Consider the following 17,836-nt stretch of genomic DNA (forward strand, 5'->3'; position numbering starts at 1 on the left):
TGCATTGTAAGAGTTTGCACACCAGCTTTTTAAAAAAGGTAAAATCTCATTTGAATTGAGCTCAACATCTAGTCGTTTTAGGAGCCTCCTGCCATTGCCTTCTTCTGCCTTCCTGGTTTTAACTAATGAAAAAAGGAGTATCTTGACTAGATGGTAAGTTTATTGAAAATGTGAGCACATCATTGCTATTTTTGCACAATTCCTGGAATGTTTTGTAACTGCATTTGAATTTGTACTTTTGAAACTTACATGCTCAAAAAGTCTTTTTAACATGTGTGTCCAGGACTAAAAACATATTATTTAGGATTTAACAAACTCTTTTCTTTATGTTTCTGTCTGTAGATTTGAGAAAATGAACTGGAAAGTGATTTCTTCTATCATAGCAATATGCATCACCATCATTGTCATCTTAGTTTTGGCTTTCCGAAATAGAGGAGAAAAATATATGGGTTGTCAGAGTTCTTCCCAAGGGCAAGGGGAAGGAGGTCAGGATGCTGCCAGCCAGGTATTTCGAGATTTAACTCCAGAAGAGATGATGCAAGTAAAAAAGTATTTACAATCCAACCTGGGAGTGCGAATGGTAGGTGCGTCAAAAGCCAAGCCATCAGACAACTGTATCTATTCCATCACTTTGCAGCTCCCTCCCAAAGCAGCGGTGCTACAATTCCTAGATTATCAAGGGGTCAAGCCTGCACGGGAAGCTCTGGTTGTGGTTCATTTTGGAAATCAGCCAGTTCCAAATGTCACTGAATTTGTAGTAGGTCCTCTTCCAAAGCCAACGTATCATCAAGATGTTACATTGCAGAAGTATGGAAAGATGTTGCCTTATTACCAAAGGTTTCCTTTGTTGAGGGATGTGATTGAACTATATAAAACGTTGCTGCTGAAGGAATATCTAAAGGCTCCAAATTTCATGAGAAAAGTCCTTAATTATCCAGCAAAACTTTTCATGTACACTTTTGCATTTCCAACAGGCCTAAAATCAGGAGATCGTAAAATCTGGCTAAATCACTTACAGCTTGTTCCTGGCAGCTATTTACATCCAGTTGGATTTGAGGTCCAAGTGAATTTTAGCAGCCTGGATTATTCTCAGTGGAATGTGATAAAAGCATTTTATAATGGACAATATTTTGAGGGCATGAAAGATCTCGAAAAGCAATTCAATATGGGAAAGGTTAAAGTAAACAAAGTTAAACCAGCTGCTCGTGATGGGGGATATTCATCACTGAAGCAGAGGGTGCCACCACAAGGACCGAGCCCTTTGCATTATGAACCTCATGGACCACGCTATAGAATTCAGGATAACCATGTTACTTTCATGTCTTGGAGTTTGGCTTTTGGAATTGATAACAACAGAGGACCACGTATCTTTGACGTCAGATTTAGAGGAGAGAGAATAGTCTATGAGTTAAGTTTACAAGATGCAAGTATTATCTATGGCTCCAATAGTCCTACAATGATGTCAGTCAGATCCATGGACATGGTCTTTGGATTTGGATCTAGAATGTTCACACTCACACAGGGGGTGGATTGCCCCTACCTAGCTACTTACCTGGATGTGCACACTTTTCATGCTAGTTCATTCCATCAGACCCATAAAAAGGCCATGTGCATCTTTGAACAGAATTCTGAGTTGCCTCTGAGACGTCATTTTGAAAGCATCCAGTCTCCATTTTATGGAGGGTTGTCTGACTCATGTCTGGTTATCAGATTCATATCTGCACTCGGTAACTATAACTATATCTGGGACTTTGCTTTTCATCAAAATGGAGCTGTTGGTGTCCATGTTCTTGCCACCGGATACATTCAAACTGCTTTTTTCTTTGAGGATGCCACAGACTTTGGCAACAGAGTTGAAGAATGGGTATCGGGATCAATTCACACCCACAATATCAATTTCAAAGTGGATATGGACATTGGTGGTGAGTGGCAGCTTCATTTGTGATATTTTAAAAATGCCAGTGATTTCTAAGCCTGACATAACTTATTGTACAGTGTTTTTTTGGAAATGTTTGCATCCCTTTTTTGAGGTGGATGCAGTTTTGATTACGTGACAAAAGTCTCATGCTTCAGTTTGAATTGCTAACATTTTCTGTATCTAACCAAAACTTTTTAAGATTTTTTTTTTATTATTTATTTTTTTTATAAATTTGATTTATATGCCGCCCTTCTCCGGAGACTCAGGGCGGCTTACAATGCGTTAAGCAATAGCCTTCATACTTTTGTATATTTATACAAAGTCAGCTTATTGCCCCCACAAACTGGGTCCTCATTTAACCTACCTTAGAAAGGATGGAAGGCTGAGTCAACCTTGAGCCTGGTAAGATTCGAACCTGCAGTAATTGCAGGCAGCTGTGTTAATAACAGGGTACTTTAAACCACTGTACTACCAAGGCTCCAAGGATTTGAAGAGTTAGTGAGACAGACTGTTCCACATGTTTTTCTACCTCTCTAGGGATTAAGTTTTAATTTCTTAACTTTATTTGCTTGAATAAAAAGTATCTGCCTGGATGGCAATTTAAGTATTAAACATTGTGTGGAATCCAGAGCAGTTGCTTCTACTGTCCATAAGTGATGAAAGAAGAATGTATGTTCTGACTGACATTTATTAAAAACCGAGCCCGTTTTAGGTCCTTACTCCAAAGAGATATTATCCTCTCACTTCTTGGATGGTTTACTTGAAGAACTACCTGGAAGTGGGAACAACATTTATATTTCTTTTCATATGCATCTGTGCCACAGAAATCTGCTTCTTTATTGTGGAGCTGCAAGAAACAGCCAGTTTTTCCTCTGTAAACATTCTGCATTTATCTTTCCAGAAAACTAATAAATGTTTTCTTTTAATAGACAGGAATTTTTTTCTGATGTTAGCCCAAACTTCCTTCCTTGTAATGTTAACCCACTAATTCTGATTCTAAACTCTGGGGCAATAGATATGAGGTCTGTTGCCTCTTTCGTGTGACTACTTTTTAAGTATTTAGATACATATCTTCCATTAGTTGTCTTTTCTGTAGACTAAATAAACCCAGATATTTTAATAATTCCTCATAAGGTTTAGTTTCCAGATCTTTTAGTACCTTAGTAACCACCCTCTGATATAGATTCCAGATTATTATTCTCTCTTTTTTTTTGTACTATTGGGCCCCAAACTGGTGGTGTCTGACCAGGATAAAATAGGTAAACAATTATTTCTTATGTTAATGGAGCCTATGCTCCTGTTAATACATCCCAAGATAGCAGTTGGATTTTTAATATCCGCATCATAATGTTGGCTCAGGGCTAACTTGTTGTCAAAGATACCCAGATCTCTTTGGCATGTACTAGTGCCAAGTCCATTCCTCTCTGTTCTACCCATGTACCATACAATTGTCCTACCTAGCAGAACTTTACATTTCTTTCAATTTCATCCTATTCCCTTCTCCCTACTGCTTGAAACATTCTAGAGATCTTTGAATTTTATTTCATCTAACATGTTAGCAGTTACATCTGTGGGGTAATAAAAACAGGACTAGTAGTATTTCTTGAAGAAAAAGTGAAGTGAAAATGCATTATTGGCTTCTGAATTATCTTCAGTTCTTTAATTTGGATTCTCCTCTAGAACCCCCTACACTTTGAGGCCAAAGTAACTCTACTCAGTCAATTACCTCTTTTATTAGTTCATTCATTTTCATCTTGAGGAATAATATTTTAAAGAAACTCAGCAAAAACCATCTCCCAAAAATATCTTATTTTTGTTTCCAAAGTAACTTGTTCATTGAAAATGCCAGATTGTGAAAGAAAAGTGGGGTAGTATGTAAAATAGTTTAGAATGAATGAGGGTGGATAAGGGATGCTAATCCCATTGTGCTATTGTACATGTTCAATATTTTCCCCCTGTAATACTGTCAAAACTGGAGAAGATTAACCATAGATGAACATGGCTCTCCTTCCTACGATGTCTGAAATACAATGGTAATTAAATAATACCAAACCATTATCTTCAACATTATTAAACGTTTGTCTTTATGTTATTTTGAAAACTTGCTATTTAATGTCTATTCTGCTTTTAATTAGCATCTACTATCCTAAAAATACAAGTTCCAGATGTAGCTATAAAAGAAGAAACAGACATTGCGATCTCCGGAACTTAAAATATATTATCCACTTAGCTTTTGTTAGTCTCTGCTAACATTGCCAGAGTGTAAAAAACTACCATTGAAGAGATATTCGGCTTTATGCATCATTGATCAATTTGGCCATTGTGCACGTGATAGGCCCATCCCATCCAAATGATCAATGATGCATAAAGCCGAATATCTCTTCAATGGTAGTTTTTACACTCTGACGATGTTAGCAGAGGCTAACGAAAGCTAAGTGGATAATATATTTTAAGTTCTGGAGATCGCAATGTCTGTTTCTTCTTTTATAGCTATACCTGGAACTCGTATTTTTAGGATAGTTCGATACACACACCACACATATAATAGCTCCATTTCTGTGTCACTCTGCAGACAAATGCAGCAATAGAAATCTGATCTATACTGCTAACCAAAAACTAATGAATGTATTTGTTTTTCTTCTAAGGTGTGGGCAATATGCTCGTTGGCAATGACATGGCTTTTGAGACACTGCAGGCCCCTTGGAGCCCAGAACATAAGATCTATCGAATGAAGAAGGTGAGGAAAGTTTTCAATACTGAGAACCAAGCCGCATTCCGCCTCCATGATGCCATGCCCAACTACATTTATTTTGCTGCCAATAACAGCAACAATAAGTGGGGCCATGAAAAAGGCTACCGAATTCAGATAGTCAGCTTTTCTGGAGACCATCTATCAGAATCTGATCCATTGGAGCCAGGCTTCAGTTGGGGCAGGTATGTCGTCAATTTCTACCAGTCAAAATTTCTCAGGCTGATGACTATTCACTTGTAGTAGTATAAAGTGCCTTCTGGATTCTTCTGGGTTCTACTGAAACTCTTGGTAGTGCTAAGAATGTCTGGGTAATGACTTATTCTTCTCCAAGAAATGTAGCTCTGGAACATGTAAAGAAATACAGGTTGACCTCAGTTAACAATGGTGATCAGTTAACAACGCTAAACGATGAGATTGTAAAGTATGATATCATGTTATCACATTGTTTAGCAATGGCAATCCTAGCAGTCTCTCTTGCCACTGTCTAGCAAGGAGCAGGCTATTAAGCAAGGACCTCCTGGCAATTTCCTGCTGTCTGCCAGCAACCAAAGAAAGTGGGGAAGCCAGCAGAAAGTCTTGAGTCCCCGATGGTCAGTAAGAAGTTGCAAGTTTCATGTGACTCACAAACTGGCTGGTAGGTAGGTAAGTGGCTGCTTCCAGGGATAGAAAGGTGCACAAATGTGTGCAGGTGACTGAAGCTATGTGAGTGTAATGGGATTGGGAAGGCTGCTGTCTGGTGGGGGAGACTTACCTCAGTGACTCATGATCTTCCCTATCAGCTTCTCAATTGACTCTGCTTGGAGGAAGCCAGCAAGGTAGGTTGCAAATGGTGATCATTTGACTGCAGGATGCCGCAACTGTTGTAAATGTGAGCTGGTAACTAAGAGTCCAGATTGCAATCAGATGACTGTGAGGGTCCAGAAATTCACGGACCAGGGTACTAATGACCACAACTGAGTCCAAAATTTCTGTTGCTAAGTGAGTTATTCAGTTCAGTTATGAAATCCAATTTTTTTTTATTACTTGTTCTGTGGGTATGGCTTGGTGGGCATGGCATGGTGTGGCTTGGGCATGGCTTGGTGGGTGTCGCAGGGGAGGGAAACTGCAAAATCTCCATTCCTACCCCACTCTGTGGCCAGCCAGAGGCGGTATTTGCTGGTTCTCTGGACTACTTAAAATTTCTGCTATCAGTTCTCCAGAACCTGTCAGAACCTGCTGGATTTCACCCCGATTCAGTTGCTAGGCAAGACAGTTGTTAAATGAGTTTTGCCCCGTATGACCTTTCTTGCCAGACAGTTGTTAAGTAAATCGTTTGCTCATTCAGCAAATTTGGCTTCCCCCATTGACTTTGCTTGTCAGAAGCTAGCTGGGAAGGTTACAAATTGTGATCACATGACTCTGAGACACTGCAACTGTCATAAATATATGCCAGTTGTCAAGCGTTTGAATTTTGATCACAGTGGATGCTACAATAGTTGTTAAGTATGAAAACCAGTCATGGCTCACTTTTTCCCCCAGTGGTGGTATAACTACAAAAAGTCACTGAACAAATGGTTGTAAGTCAAGGCTTATCTGTACTGTATTCCTTCAGTTAGAGGCTTCAACTTTCTCTTACAAGAATTTTATCCTTTCTTTCCATACTGCTTTCCATGGTCACATATGAAAGAGTAACTCATGTACTTTTAAAAGAAAATAAACGATAAGTCCAATTTACCACAATGTCACTGTTGCTTTGCTTTTCAGGTACAAGTTAGCTGTTACAAAGCGGAAGGAGAAGGAGCCAACCAGTAACAGTGTCTACAGCCAACTGGATCCGTGGGATCCTCCTGTTGCCTTTTCTGACTTCATAAACAATGAGACCATTGTCAATGAGGTGAGTCATGAAGATCTAACATAGCGAGGAAAACTGTGTTTTCCCACTCTTCAGTTTTATTGGTTTTTCACTGTCACAGGGCAGAGCAATTAAAAATGGAACCCCAATATATCCAGATGAGCAGAAGTCAGGCTGGAAAAAGAACCAAAAATCACTCAGGATGTGGGCAAATGCTATCAATGGTTGTAATGCTTTGTGGGAAAGACCTTGCTAAGCAGCAAAGAGATGTTGCTTAGGGAATAAAAGTGTCCCTTGTGGCCAGCTTACAACTAGATTTTGCAACTGAAATCTCACTATTTCCCTACCCTAACAGCATCGCTTATAAGCAGAGGAAGCTTACCCACCTACTTTCTCCAATGCCAAACAAGAGAAGGTCCATCCTGAGCTTCTTGCCCTGCCCTGTGATGACCAGGGGCATGGCACAGAGGCAACACAGTCAGCTGATAGTTCAAAGCCCTCCTTTATTGCTCCAACTTTCCCCCAAATGCCCTCACGTTTCTGGCAAGTCCCAGAGCAAAGTGATCAACACAAACACCTCCAGCAGCCTCTGGCTGCAAGTAGTCCAGCACAATGCTATGAGCACAATGGCTGCAAAGCAAGAAATCCATCAGGGCAAGTTGAGGAGTCTAGGAAGCAAAGGAGCAAGGCAATTAATCCAGAAAGCAAGCAAGAAAGGAAGAACTCCAGGAAACTTCAAACATCAGCAATGGCACACAACACACCATGAATTCAGTATTTGACAAATGCCCCTCCCCACAGTGTCTCCTTAAGTCTCAGTCACCACATGTGCCTTGTGAAGAAGGGCGGGGCACCCTCCTCCCAAGTTGTCAGGTCAGCCTGTGCTGTTCCCACCTTCTTTTCACTCTCCGTGCTCAAGAATCAGGAGGGGGTGGTCCTTGCTCATTGCCTGAGCTCTGTCTCTCATGTTCACTTTTTAGCCTCTCTTGGTCATCCTGCCCCTGTTCTTCCCTGCCTACAAGCCGTCCCAATCCTGAAAGGCCCTGGCCTGACTTGGCCTGCTTCTCCTCACATTCCTCCGAAGCCAACGAAACCACCCCTTTGATCTCCATTGGCTCCAGCTCATCTTCTTCCACAGATTCAGGCTCCGACGGGGGCATGACATGCCCACTATCCATCTGCAGACTGTGCTGTCTCTTATTTGACCATTCCCTAGGCAGCATCTCTTTGATTTATCTTCCAAGGCCTTCCCACATATCATTACAATGGGTCTTTTTATTTAATGAAGCATTTGTATGAGCTATTGTAAGACGTGATGACTCAGCAAATAAAGATGCTGAGCTTGTCAGCTGGAAAGCTGACAGTCCAAGTTTGAGACCAAAGTGGTGCAATGGAGTGAGCTTGCCCCAGCTCCTGCTCACCTAGCAGTTTGAAAGCATGCAAATGCGAGTAGATTAATAGGTACCACTTCAGTGGGAAAGTGCCAGCATTCCATGCGCCTGTGGCATATAACCATGCTGGTCACATGACCATGAAAAATATCTTCAGACAATGCTGGCTCCCTCAGCCAAGAAACAGACATGAGCACATTGTGCCCTAGAGTTGGACATGACTGGAAAAGGAAAACTTTACCTTTTACCATTTTGTGAGCTACCCCTCAAACTTTTTCAAAGCTGTTTACAATAAAATGCAAACAAATAAAACAATGAGTTTAGAAAAAATGCCATTAGCACACTGCCATTTGAAGAGATCATATATAAGCCATAAGCACTGAAAAAATAATTTAGTCTCTATCAGAAATAAACAAGACATTTAAAAAAAAATAGTTTTCATTTTTTTTTCTAAAAAATATATATAATACAATGGTTTAGTTTAGAAAAAGAGGTGGCTCACAAGTTTTAAAAATTGCCTTCTTTTAAGTTATGTAGTTATATTTACTCCTTGCTTATAAAGACACCCTGTAATTAATTCTTTTTATGCTGGAGAATAATTATGCTGGATAATAATAATATGCCTCCTATTCCCCCAACAGAGTATAGTCATTATAAGTGAGATGGGAAGGCATACATGACAAACAAACAGAGCCCAGATGAATTTTTGAACTTTAATTTGAAAAAAAAATGTTTTGCTGCTGTTTTAAAAGGCAATTAATTAGAAATGTTAGGTTATCTCTGATGAGAGATTGGGCAAAGAAATGCATTATGAGAGAACATTTTAAAACAGTTTCTTGATATTCTAAACACAAATGCAAAGAGGGCATTTTCAGTGAAAAATCAGTGGCAAATGGTACTAAAAATGTTTCTCACTACCAATTTGTAAAAATAATCTATTTTTTCTTTGTCCCACTCCATTCTGAGAAATAATCCTGACAGGAAGAGAGTAATGATCTTTGGGAAATTTGCTCAGAGAAAAATTGACTGCTTCTGATTTTCCAGCATAGCCTTCCTGTCTGTATGCACTTGAAACCATACTAAAATTATTATTATTTTATTTATTATTTATTTTAAAGTTATCATGAGCTGGATTCATATTTGTCATTAAACAAAATTGCTTTTTAGTATCATTCCTTTCATGGATGAAAAAAGGAATAGTCTCCTCAGATTTGCAATGATCACAACATCCTACCTCTGAGAAGAAAATTGTGTATTTATTTATTATTTATTTATTTAGCTTGTCAAACATGTATGAGAATACAAGTATGAGTATAAACATAACATATAAACATATAAGTATAAACAGATATAAGTATATACATAATAAATAAGTACAAATAAATGGGAACAGTAGGACAGGGATGGTAGGCGCGCTGGTGCACTTATGCATGCCCCATGAGTGGGTTCTACTTACCTTTACTACCGGTTCGCATCATGCCCGCGCGTGCTCGCTCGCTACGCTTGTGCACGTGCTCTTCTGCGCATGCGCAGATCACCTATGATTATGTCTGGGTCGGTGGACAGAGCCTCCCACCGGTTTTACTACTGGTTCTTGCGAACCGGTCCGAACGCGAGAGCAACCCACCACTGGCACGCCCCCTCTTAGGAATGGGGTGTGCTCCATGGTAGACAGTTTAAGGTTAAAGTTTTGGGGGTTTGAGGATATAACAACAGAGTCAGGTAGTGAGTTCCAGGCATTGACCACTCTGTTGCTGAAATTGTATTTTCTACAATCGAGTTTGGAGCGGTTTACTTTGAGTTTGTATCTATTGTTTGCTCGTGTATTATTGCGGTTGAAGCTGAAGTAATCATTGACATGTAGTACGTTGTAGCAGACAATTTTGTGTACTAAACTTAGGTCAGACCGTAGGCGGCATAATTCTAGGTTGTCCAGGTCCAAAATTTCAAGCCTGGTGGCATAATGTATTCTTTTGCAAGCAGAGGAATGGAGTACTCTTCTCATGAAATACCTCTGGACTCGCTCAATTGTATTATACAGTAATGTAATGTCCATTATACAGTGTGAATTCCAGGCAGATGAGCTGTATTCGAGAATTGGTCTGGCAAAGGTTTTGTATGCCCTTTGTATGCAGAACAATGTTACCAGACAAGAAGCTTCACAAACTTAGGTTAACAACTCTTAATGCCTTTTTGGCAATGCTGTTACAGTGAGCTCTGGGACTTAGATCTTTTGAAATGAGTACTCCTAGATCCTTGACAGAGTGAGGGTTGTCTACAAGGTCGTATCCACCCAGTTTGTATTTGGTGTTCTGATTTTTGTTGCCAATGTGTAAGACATTGTGCTATCACATTGTTCCATTTGATCAGATCATACTGATTCATCTTTCAGCAAACACTGAGTCTTATTGAGTCAGTTCTTCCTTCCTCTGTTAGCTCAGCATTTAATAGGACTTTTTAAAAAAAATATTTTTCTTTCACAGGATCTGGTTGCCTGGATCAATGCTGGCTTTCTACATATTCCACATTCTGAGGATGTGCCCAATACTGCAACTGTTGGGAATGTGATTGGTTTCTTCTTGAAACCATACAATTATTTTGATGATGACCCTTCCATGTATTCTCCAGACAGTGTTTACTTCAACAACCTGCAGGATCCCACTTCCTGCGAGACCAACCAACTTGCATGTCTGTCAAAAACCGCTTCATGTGTGCCCATTTTCCCCTCTTTCACTTATGAGGGCTTTGAAAACCTAACAACTCTCTAATATCTTTTAGTTTTTGACAGATGGATTGGATGCAGGAAACGTGGATTGGAAACCACTGTGACATATATAAGACAAGCAGCTTCTAATCCTGCAGGGTATCTTATAGTATCTTGGAAACTTGAATCTCATATTGTACTTGTGTCTGTTTGAATTTTTCTGAATACAATTCTATAAAAATATATTTATGAATATATAACAATATGTTGACTCTGTAAACCACTTAGAGAGAGCTGTAAAGCTCTGTGAAGCAGTATATAAGTCTAAGTGCTATTGCTAAGTACTATTACTTTCCAAAGTGTTGAGAACTAGAACACTGGTATGTTTCAAAATTTTTTACTACCAGTTCAGTAGTAAGACTTGGTGGGCATGGCAGGGGAAGGTTGACTCAGCCTTCCATCCTTTCTAAGGTAGGTGAAATGAGGACCCAGTTTGTGGGGGCAATAAGCTGACTTTGTATAAATATACAAAAGTATGAAGGCTATTGCTTAATGCATTGTAAGCTGCCCTGAGTCTCTGGAGAAGGGCGGCATATAAATCAAAAAAAAAAAAAAGGATACTGTAAAATCTCCATTCCCACAGCACTCCAGGAGAAGGATACTGTAACATCTCCATTCCCTCCCCACTCCAGGGGAAGGTTACTGCAAAATCACCATTTCCTCCCGATCAGCTGGGACTCGGGAGGCAGAGAATAGATGGGGCGGGGCCAGTCAGAGGTGGTATTTACTGGTTCTCTGAACTACTCAAAATTTATGCTATCAGTTCTCCAGAACTGGTCAGAACTGCTGAAACCCACCTCTGAACTAGAACTGTCAGAAAAAAGAAAAATATATATTTAAGTCAAATCAGACTTCTGGCAACTGGATCCCTGCAATTTTCTTAACATGTGCAATGAAAGAGATTTCCCATTGCCACTTGGAATGTCCTTTTCTTCTTTATAACTTCCTAGTCTAGTCTACCATCCAGGAATCCCTAATCTGTTTCCTCTTATTGTATTAATCAAGGCCAATCTTGTTTAGCTTCAGAGATCAATCAGGTGCTGATTTTGTCATAATTAATATAATATCAAGACTACTTTATAACTCAAATATAAACTTGCCATATGCAGATGCTCGGTTGTTCTCTTGAGATTATCTGGGACTGCCCATGATGCAAAAGCTGAAGTACAACATTGAAAGAGAAGAGTTACAGCATTTTTTTCACCACAGCATAAACCTGGTTCCTTCTTTGCTTTACCTTTTCTATGAGTGATGTTCCTTCTAAGCTGAATTTTGGATCACATTGTAGGCATGTCCGTCCACACAGATGTGCAAACTCTTCTCATGATACATCTGCATAAAGTTCATTTTATAGACAGTTTATTATTTTTCCTTGCTACATTGTGAACTTCTCCCTATGCAGAGACATATGCATCATATGCACCAAAGACAAATTCCTTGTGTGTCCAATCGCACTTGGTCAATAAAGAATTCTATTTGTTTCTATCAATGTGACTTTTTACCTAAAAGACAATTATGAGAAAACATTAGAAATGTTTTGAATGTTTTGAATATTTGGAAGTATTTGGAACAATTTTGTAGTGGAAAACACAGGCAGAGTCTGGGGATGGAGACAAGAGAGTAATTAGCCTGGAGATGCTAACGTTCCCACAAGTGGTCTAAACCCAAACCCTCTTGAATTCTATTAACTGTTTTTTAGTGCGAAAGTAGTGTTGACAGTTAGTTGACTAGATTCTTGTCTTGATATTATAACAAGCAGCCTTGATATTCTTAAATGCCGAGAAGACCTTTGACTTGAATTGGATTTTATTATTTTGAGTTCTGGAACATATGAATCTTGGAGCCCATTTTATTAAATGGATAATATCAATTTATACTTCACAGAAAAAACAAAAAATTGTTAAGGGAGAACCAATAAAAGTTTGTGAAATTCAAAAAGGGACAAGGATGCCTTCTGTCTCCACTCTTATTCAACTGAGTCCTTGAAGTGCTGGAAAAAAAATATAAGACGAGATGAGAAAGTCAAGGCAATTAAGATTTTTAAAAAAGGAAAATTATAAATTAAGGGCATTTGCAGATTACCTGGTGTCAGTTTTGGAAGATCTGCTAATGAAACTAGAAACATTAATGGCAAAAGACAGAATTTAAAATATAATTGTGGACTTAGTGATGAACATGTAATTGCCAAAATGTATAAACTGTTGTTGAAATTTGAAACAGAGGAAGAAGAAGTTGAAGGATATATGATTAAAGTGGCTAAGCATGTTGGTTATAATATACCAGATAGATCAATGGAAAAATATGTGGCTAAAAGGATTGAAATTTACATTATGTTATGATTTTAAAGACAATTTGTATAAAATGATATATTGTTGGTATATTACACCAGATTCTACTAAATGTACAAAGTCAGATGTTTCTTGAAAATGTGAATAACATGAAGGAACAACTTGGTGAACATGTAAAAAAGCTAAAAAAAAGAAAAAGAAAAAGAAAGAAAGAGATTCTTGTCCAGTTGAGGGGATCTTACACAGAGCAAATGTGCAAGTGTGTTCTCTCTCTCTCTCTCCCTCCCTCCCTCCCTCCCTCCCCCCCTCTCTCATTTATTGCCACACATTGCACACCACTTGGCTCTTCTGCTCCTTTACATCTAAAAGAGGCATAATCCAAAATGACTGACTGACAATTTCAGCAACAAATAGTCACATTCTCTTCCTTGGCCATTATCCAACCTCATCCATTGCAATTATGAATCATTTTTGTTCCTAAGAAAAATAAACAGTTTGCTTTTGGCTCTATTACATTATATCCCTGCCTTTAATCTTTACAGTTGAATATGAAGCATTACTTTTAAGTGATAAATAAGTTTATTTACATTTCTGTATCACGTAAGGTCATAAATAAAATACGTTTGCTTTTAACACTGTTAGCATGCATAACTTGACCAACCTAGAGCTGGACTAATTTCCATAATTCTTATTAAGTTAAGCTATTGGAGTTCAAACCATCTGAAATTCCAGCATACAAAAGATTGATAAATGGTGAACTCATTATAAAGTTATCTTGATAGAGCCACAGTACTTTAAATTCATATCTTCACAATCAAATTCGTATCTTCAAGAACAGGCTTTCAAAAGAATTTCTATTAACACCATTGCTGGTAGGCCTCCTCATTTGCTGGTTATCATCATAACACTTCTCCTAGAAATTAAGCCCTATAATTTCCAGCCTTAATATCCAGCCATATCCTGAACCTATGTTAGGTATAACTAAGCTACTGAAATATATTGCCCCCAAAGTAAGCAATTTACAGTGACATTTAATTTCTAATGAGCTGAGCTTATTAGCTGAAATGATGTGATTCTTTATAGATTGCCTGGCAGGACTATGAGCTAATCCTTCTGCCACTCCAAATACAGATTCATTGACAAAACCTCAGCAGTTTGGGGAAATAAAGCGAAAGACAGGTATCTTACTGGAGGAAGAGGCACAGCAGCAGCTGGCTTATATGTAAATTTGTAATTTGCTATTTCTCCAAGCAGCAGTAGTCATTATTGTTTTAATGGATACATGTCAGTTCGGCAGATATTTTTGTTACTGTTTTACTGAAAACCAAATTGTCATTTTAGAAAAAAAAAGTCAGATAAGATTGAAATACATTTTATAATGTATTATTTCACGAGTGTCAAGATAAATCAATCATCAGACTTCATATCAGGTCCCACAGGTAATCCTAGTTGATTTTTAAAAACAAACATTTTGGTATCTTTATAATTCTCAGGCTGTCACACTATGAAATTCTGCTCAAGCCTAATTAAGAATCTTGTATTTACGGTATAAACATGTCCATATCTCTTGCACATTCTAAATGGGCAGAAATTAGTAAATCTGCATAAATCTATATTACAATTAAATCAGAATGAAACCTTATTATGCAAATTTCGAGGAAAATAGCAAAATAACAAAGATTAAAAAAAGTTCTGATTAATTTAGTGAGTGAGGAATTAATACTGTTTTCAAAGAGCAGAAGGTTGGGTTTAGCTGGCTAGCATTGCTTACTGAGGTCTTGTTAAAATGAAGGGAAATAACATATAATAATGTGCATGTGTTGTGTATGATTATTTAAATTTTGGAATTTGAAAAAAAGGATGACAGAGATAGTGGTTTTGTACTTGGCTTGGTCTAGCAGGTGTGTCAAACTGGCAGCCCGCGGGCTGGATATGTCATGTGCAGGTCACACCCACCCCAGCTCCGCCAAGACAAAAAACGCTGTGATACGTCACGATCTGGCCTGTGACACGATCGACTTTGACACCCATAGTCTAGGGTAATTAGTTTCCCAAATGAAATTATTGTTGAGTATCATCTGCATACTGATGACATTTCATCCTGTGCTGATAAACATTTTCACTCAGCAGTTTCCTGCAAATATTAAAGAAGAGTGGGGAGAGTGCTGAGCCTTGAGGCATTCATATAAAATGATGCTAACCAAACCAGTTAAAATCAGCCCTGCAGAAAGAAGGGGAACCACTGAAAAACAGTGCCCTCTGCTCTTGCCCCACTAAGCTGATCCAGAAGGACATCAGGGTTGATGGTGCATAATCAACATATAAAGCTCTAATTCTCTCTTGCTCTCTGTATATGTGCCATTTTTTAAAAAAAATATTCTAATTTTCTTTCCAAGGACTTCAGCTTTCCAATTTAACATGTTGACTAAAAAACATTTAAAATAATAAAAGCACACATATATTTTACTAATATGATCAGGTCTTTTACTGTCCTCTGCTGGTAGCAATTTAATATATTTAGCAAATTGCCCTTCAGTCTGATAATAGAGCTGTATTCTTGCACTACCACATTTCTGGAATGCATTCTTTCCCCTCCCAGTAAATTACATGTACTGAATCACATTAATCATCATCATGAATTTTAATTAAATGGGCTCTAATCTGGAGTGATAAATAAGGAAGTTTATTTCTTATGATTTTTTAAAAAATGAAACAACTCCAGGATTACAGATTTGGGGCAGGTGATGTTTCATTTACATATATAATTGACAAGTCACAGATGGTATTATGAAGAGATAAAGATGAGCATCTTAACTCAAATGTTAATTTCATACATTATCTGTATGATCCTACTATGCCCTTCCTGGTTTTTCAAAAAGAACAAGACTAGAAGGTCTTAACCAGGGGTGGGCTGCTGGGGGTTCGCAGGGATTTGGGAGAACCTCTAGCTAAGATTCTGTGCAGTTCAGAGAACCCCCAAATCCCACTCCTGACTGGCCCCATTCCTCCCCTCCCCATGTGGCCCATTTTGGATGCAGGTAAGTGCAGGGCGTGCACGGAGGCTTGGGGAGGGCAAAATATGGGCCTACTGGAAATTCAGGAAGACCAGCCTCCAGAAGGCCTCCAGAGCCTGGGGAGGCTGTTTTCGTCCTCCTGGAGGCTCGAGGAAAGACTCTGGAGCCCGGGGAGGGAAAACCCTCCCCATGGTGCAGGAGGCCAACTAGGCCATGCCCACCATGGACATGCCCACCCAGCAACCAGGCTGAGAACCCCTTGCTAAAATTTTTGAAGGCCACCCGTGGTCTTAACTCTAAATGGTTGATATCTTATAAATGATAGCTTGTGTCCCAAAAACTTCTAATACCAATGCTATAATATTTTAATCAATACTTTAATCAATTGTGATATGTAGAGTAAGCAATGGACAGAAGCCAGTCAAATAAACTTTAACGAGGACAAATATTCTTCATCCAAGTAGGAAAAATCGAATGCAAATAGGGTGGAGATACAGGGACAAGCACACTGGGCAGTAATACAAGATCTAGTGGTCTTTTGGATCATAAACTGAACATAAGCTAGGACTTGATACATTTAAAAAAACAAATATAATTCTGAGGTGCATCAACAGCATAACATAAACAATAAAGTAAACATCAAGAAAAGTCATTGCTCCTCTTCATTCTGTATTGGTCAGATTGCTTCTGGAATACTGCATCCCCTTCTGGGCACCACATTTTAGGAAAAACATAGGTAAACTAGAGCATGAGTTCAGGAAAGCAACCAAGAAGGTCAAGATGATAAGAAGCCTCAAAATGAAAGGAAAGAAAAGAAAGAAACAATGAGGAATGGTAAGAAACATTGAGAATGAAAAGACAATGGCACTAGCATTAGCACTTAGACTTACAATGCCTTACAGCCCTCTCTAAGCGGTTTACAGAGTCAGCATATTTTCCCCAACAATCATTTTACTGACCTTGGAAAGATAGAAGGCTGAGTCAACCTTGAACCGATAAGATGATGGGGCAAACTTGTTCAGTGTTGTTCCTAAAAATAAGACAAAGAAAATGGCACTACAAAGATGCAGATTTGGATTGGAAAACAGGACTATTTTCTGACAGATATTTTGAAGGGTGTAAGGAGCTCCTTGAGAGATGGATTAGGATTAGGGTCAGTGGTGGGATTCAGCACCACTGAATCCGCACCACTTCGGGAGAACCGGTTGTTAACTTTCTGAGCAGTTTGGCAAACTGGTTGTTGGAAGAAATCTTAGGGCAGAGAACCAGTTGTTAAATTACTTGAATCCCACCACTGGTTAGGGTTCTCTTCTCTTCATGGAAGATTTTAAATCTGTGTCTGAATGGCCTTCAGCTAGGGATGCTTTGATAGTGGATTCCTGCACTAAGATTGGACTTGATGATCTCCAAATTCCCATCTAAAGCTTTCATTCTATGAGTCGATGAATTGGGTAGATTTTTGATGTTATGTCTAAAATGTATGTATGCTATGTATAAAAGAAGAAGGATCATTGCCAGTTGTTCCTGCTATTAATTTGACAGTATAAATTATATAGTATAAATTACAGTATAAATTATACTGTCAAATTAATTATAAATAGTTATAAATTAATTTGACAGTATAAAAGCAATTATTTTTCCTGTGCTGGAAAAAACTTCCCTTGCATTGTCAAGGGAAAGGAGAAATTCTCTGATCATTTCTTAAAGATAGCACTTCTCGTTAGCAGGGATTACTGAAAAAGTACTATCTATGTAGAACCCTAGCAACTTTTAGGGATCTGAATAAAAAGCAAGCTAGAAATTTATGACCCAAACACCTCTCATGTTAATGACAGTGTTTCTCAGTGTTGGAAGCTTGAAGATGTTTGAAATTCAACT

General features: G+C 38.6%; 1 protein-coding gene and 1 long non-coding RNA gene across 3 annotated transcripts; one reads left to right on the forward strand and one right to left on the reverse strand.

Annotated features, from left to right (window-relative positions):
- Positions 1–352: 352 nt before the first annotated feature.
- Positions 353–12,145, forward strand: LOC117678806 (amine oxidase [copper-containing] 3-like). Its single transcript, XM_034440300.3, has 4 exons — positions 353–1,922; positions 4,564–4,852; positions 6,414–6,543; positions 10,376–12,145. Exons 1-4 carry the CDS (start codon positions 353–355, stop codon positions 10,658–10,660), a joined length of 2,274 nt encoding a protein of 757 aa, XP_034296191.1. The 3' UTR covers positions 10,661–12,145.
- Positions 12,146–12,444: 299 nt separating this feature from the next.
- Positions 12,445–17,836, reverse strand: LOC117678807 (uncharacterized). Of its 2 annotated transcripts, none has more exons than XR_009620455.1 (3): positions 17,776–17,836; positions 16,918–16,988; positions 12,445–12,646 (listed from the first exon to the last, which is right to left on the reverse strand). It is a non-coding gene; the product is annotated as an uncharacterized LOC117678807 (long non-coding RNA). The 2 variants fall into 2 exon arrangements; XR_004595131.2 differs by lacking the exon at positions 12,445–12,646 and adding an exon at positions 16,317–16,699.

This window comes from Pantherophis guttatus, chromosome 6 (assembly GCF_059756535.1).
Source record: "Pantherophis guttatus breed Tessera chromosome 6, ASM5975653v1, whole genome shotgun sequence".
Taxonomy (NCBI): domain Eukaryota; kingdom Metazoa; phylum Chordata; class Lepidosauria; order Squamata; family Colubridae; genus Pantherophis; species Pantherophis guttatus.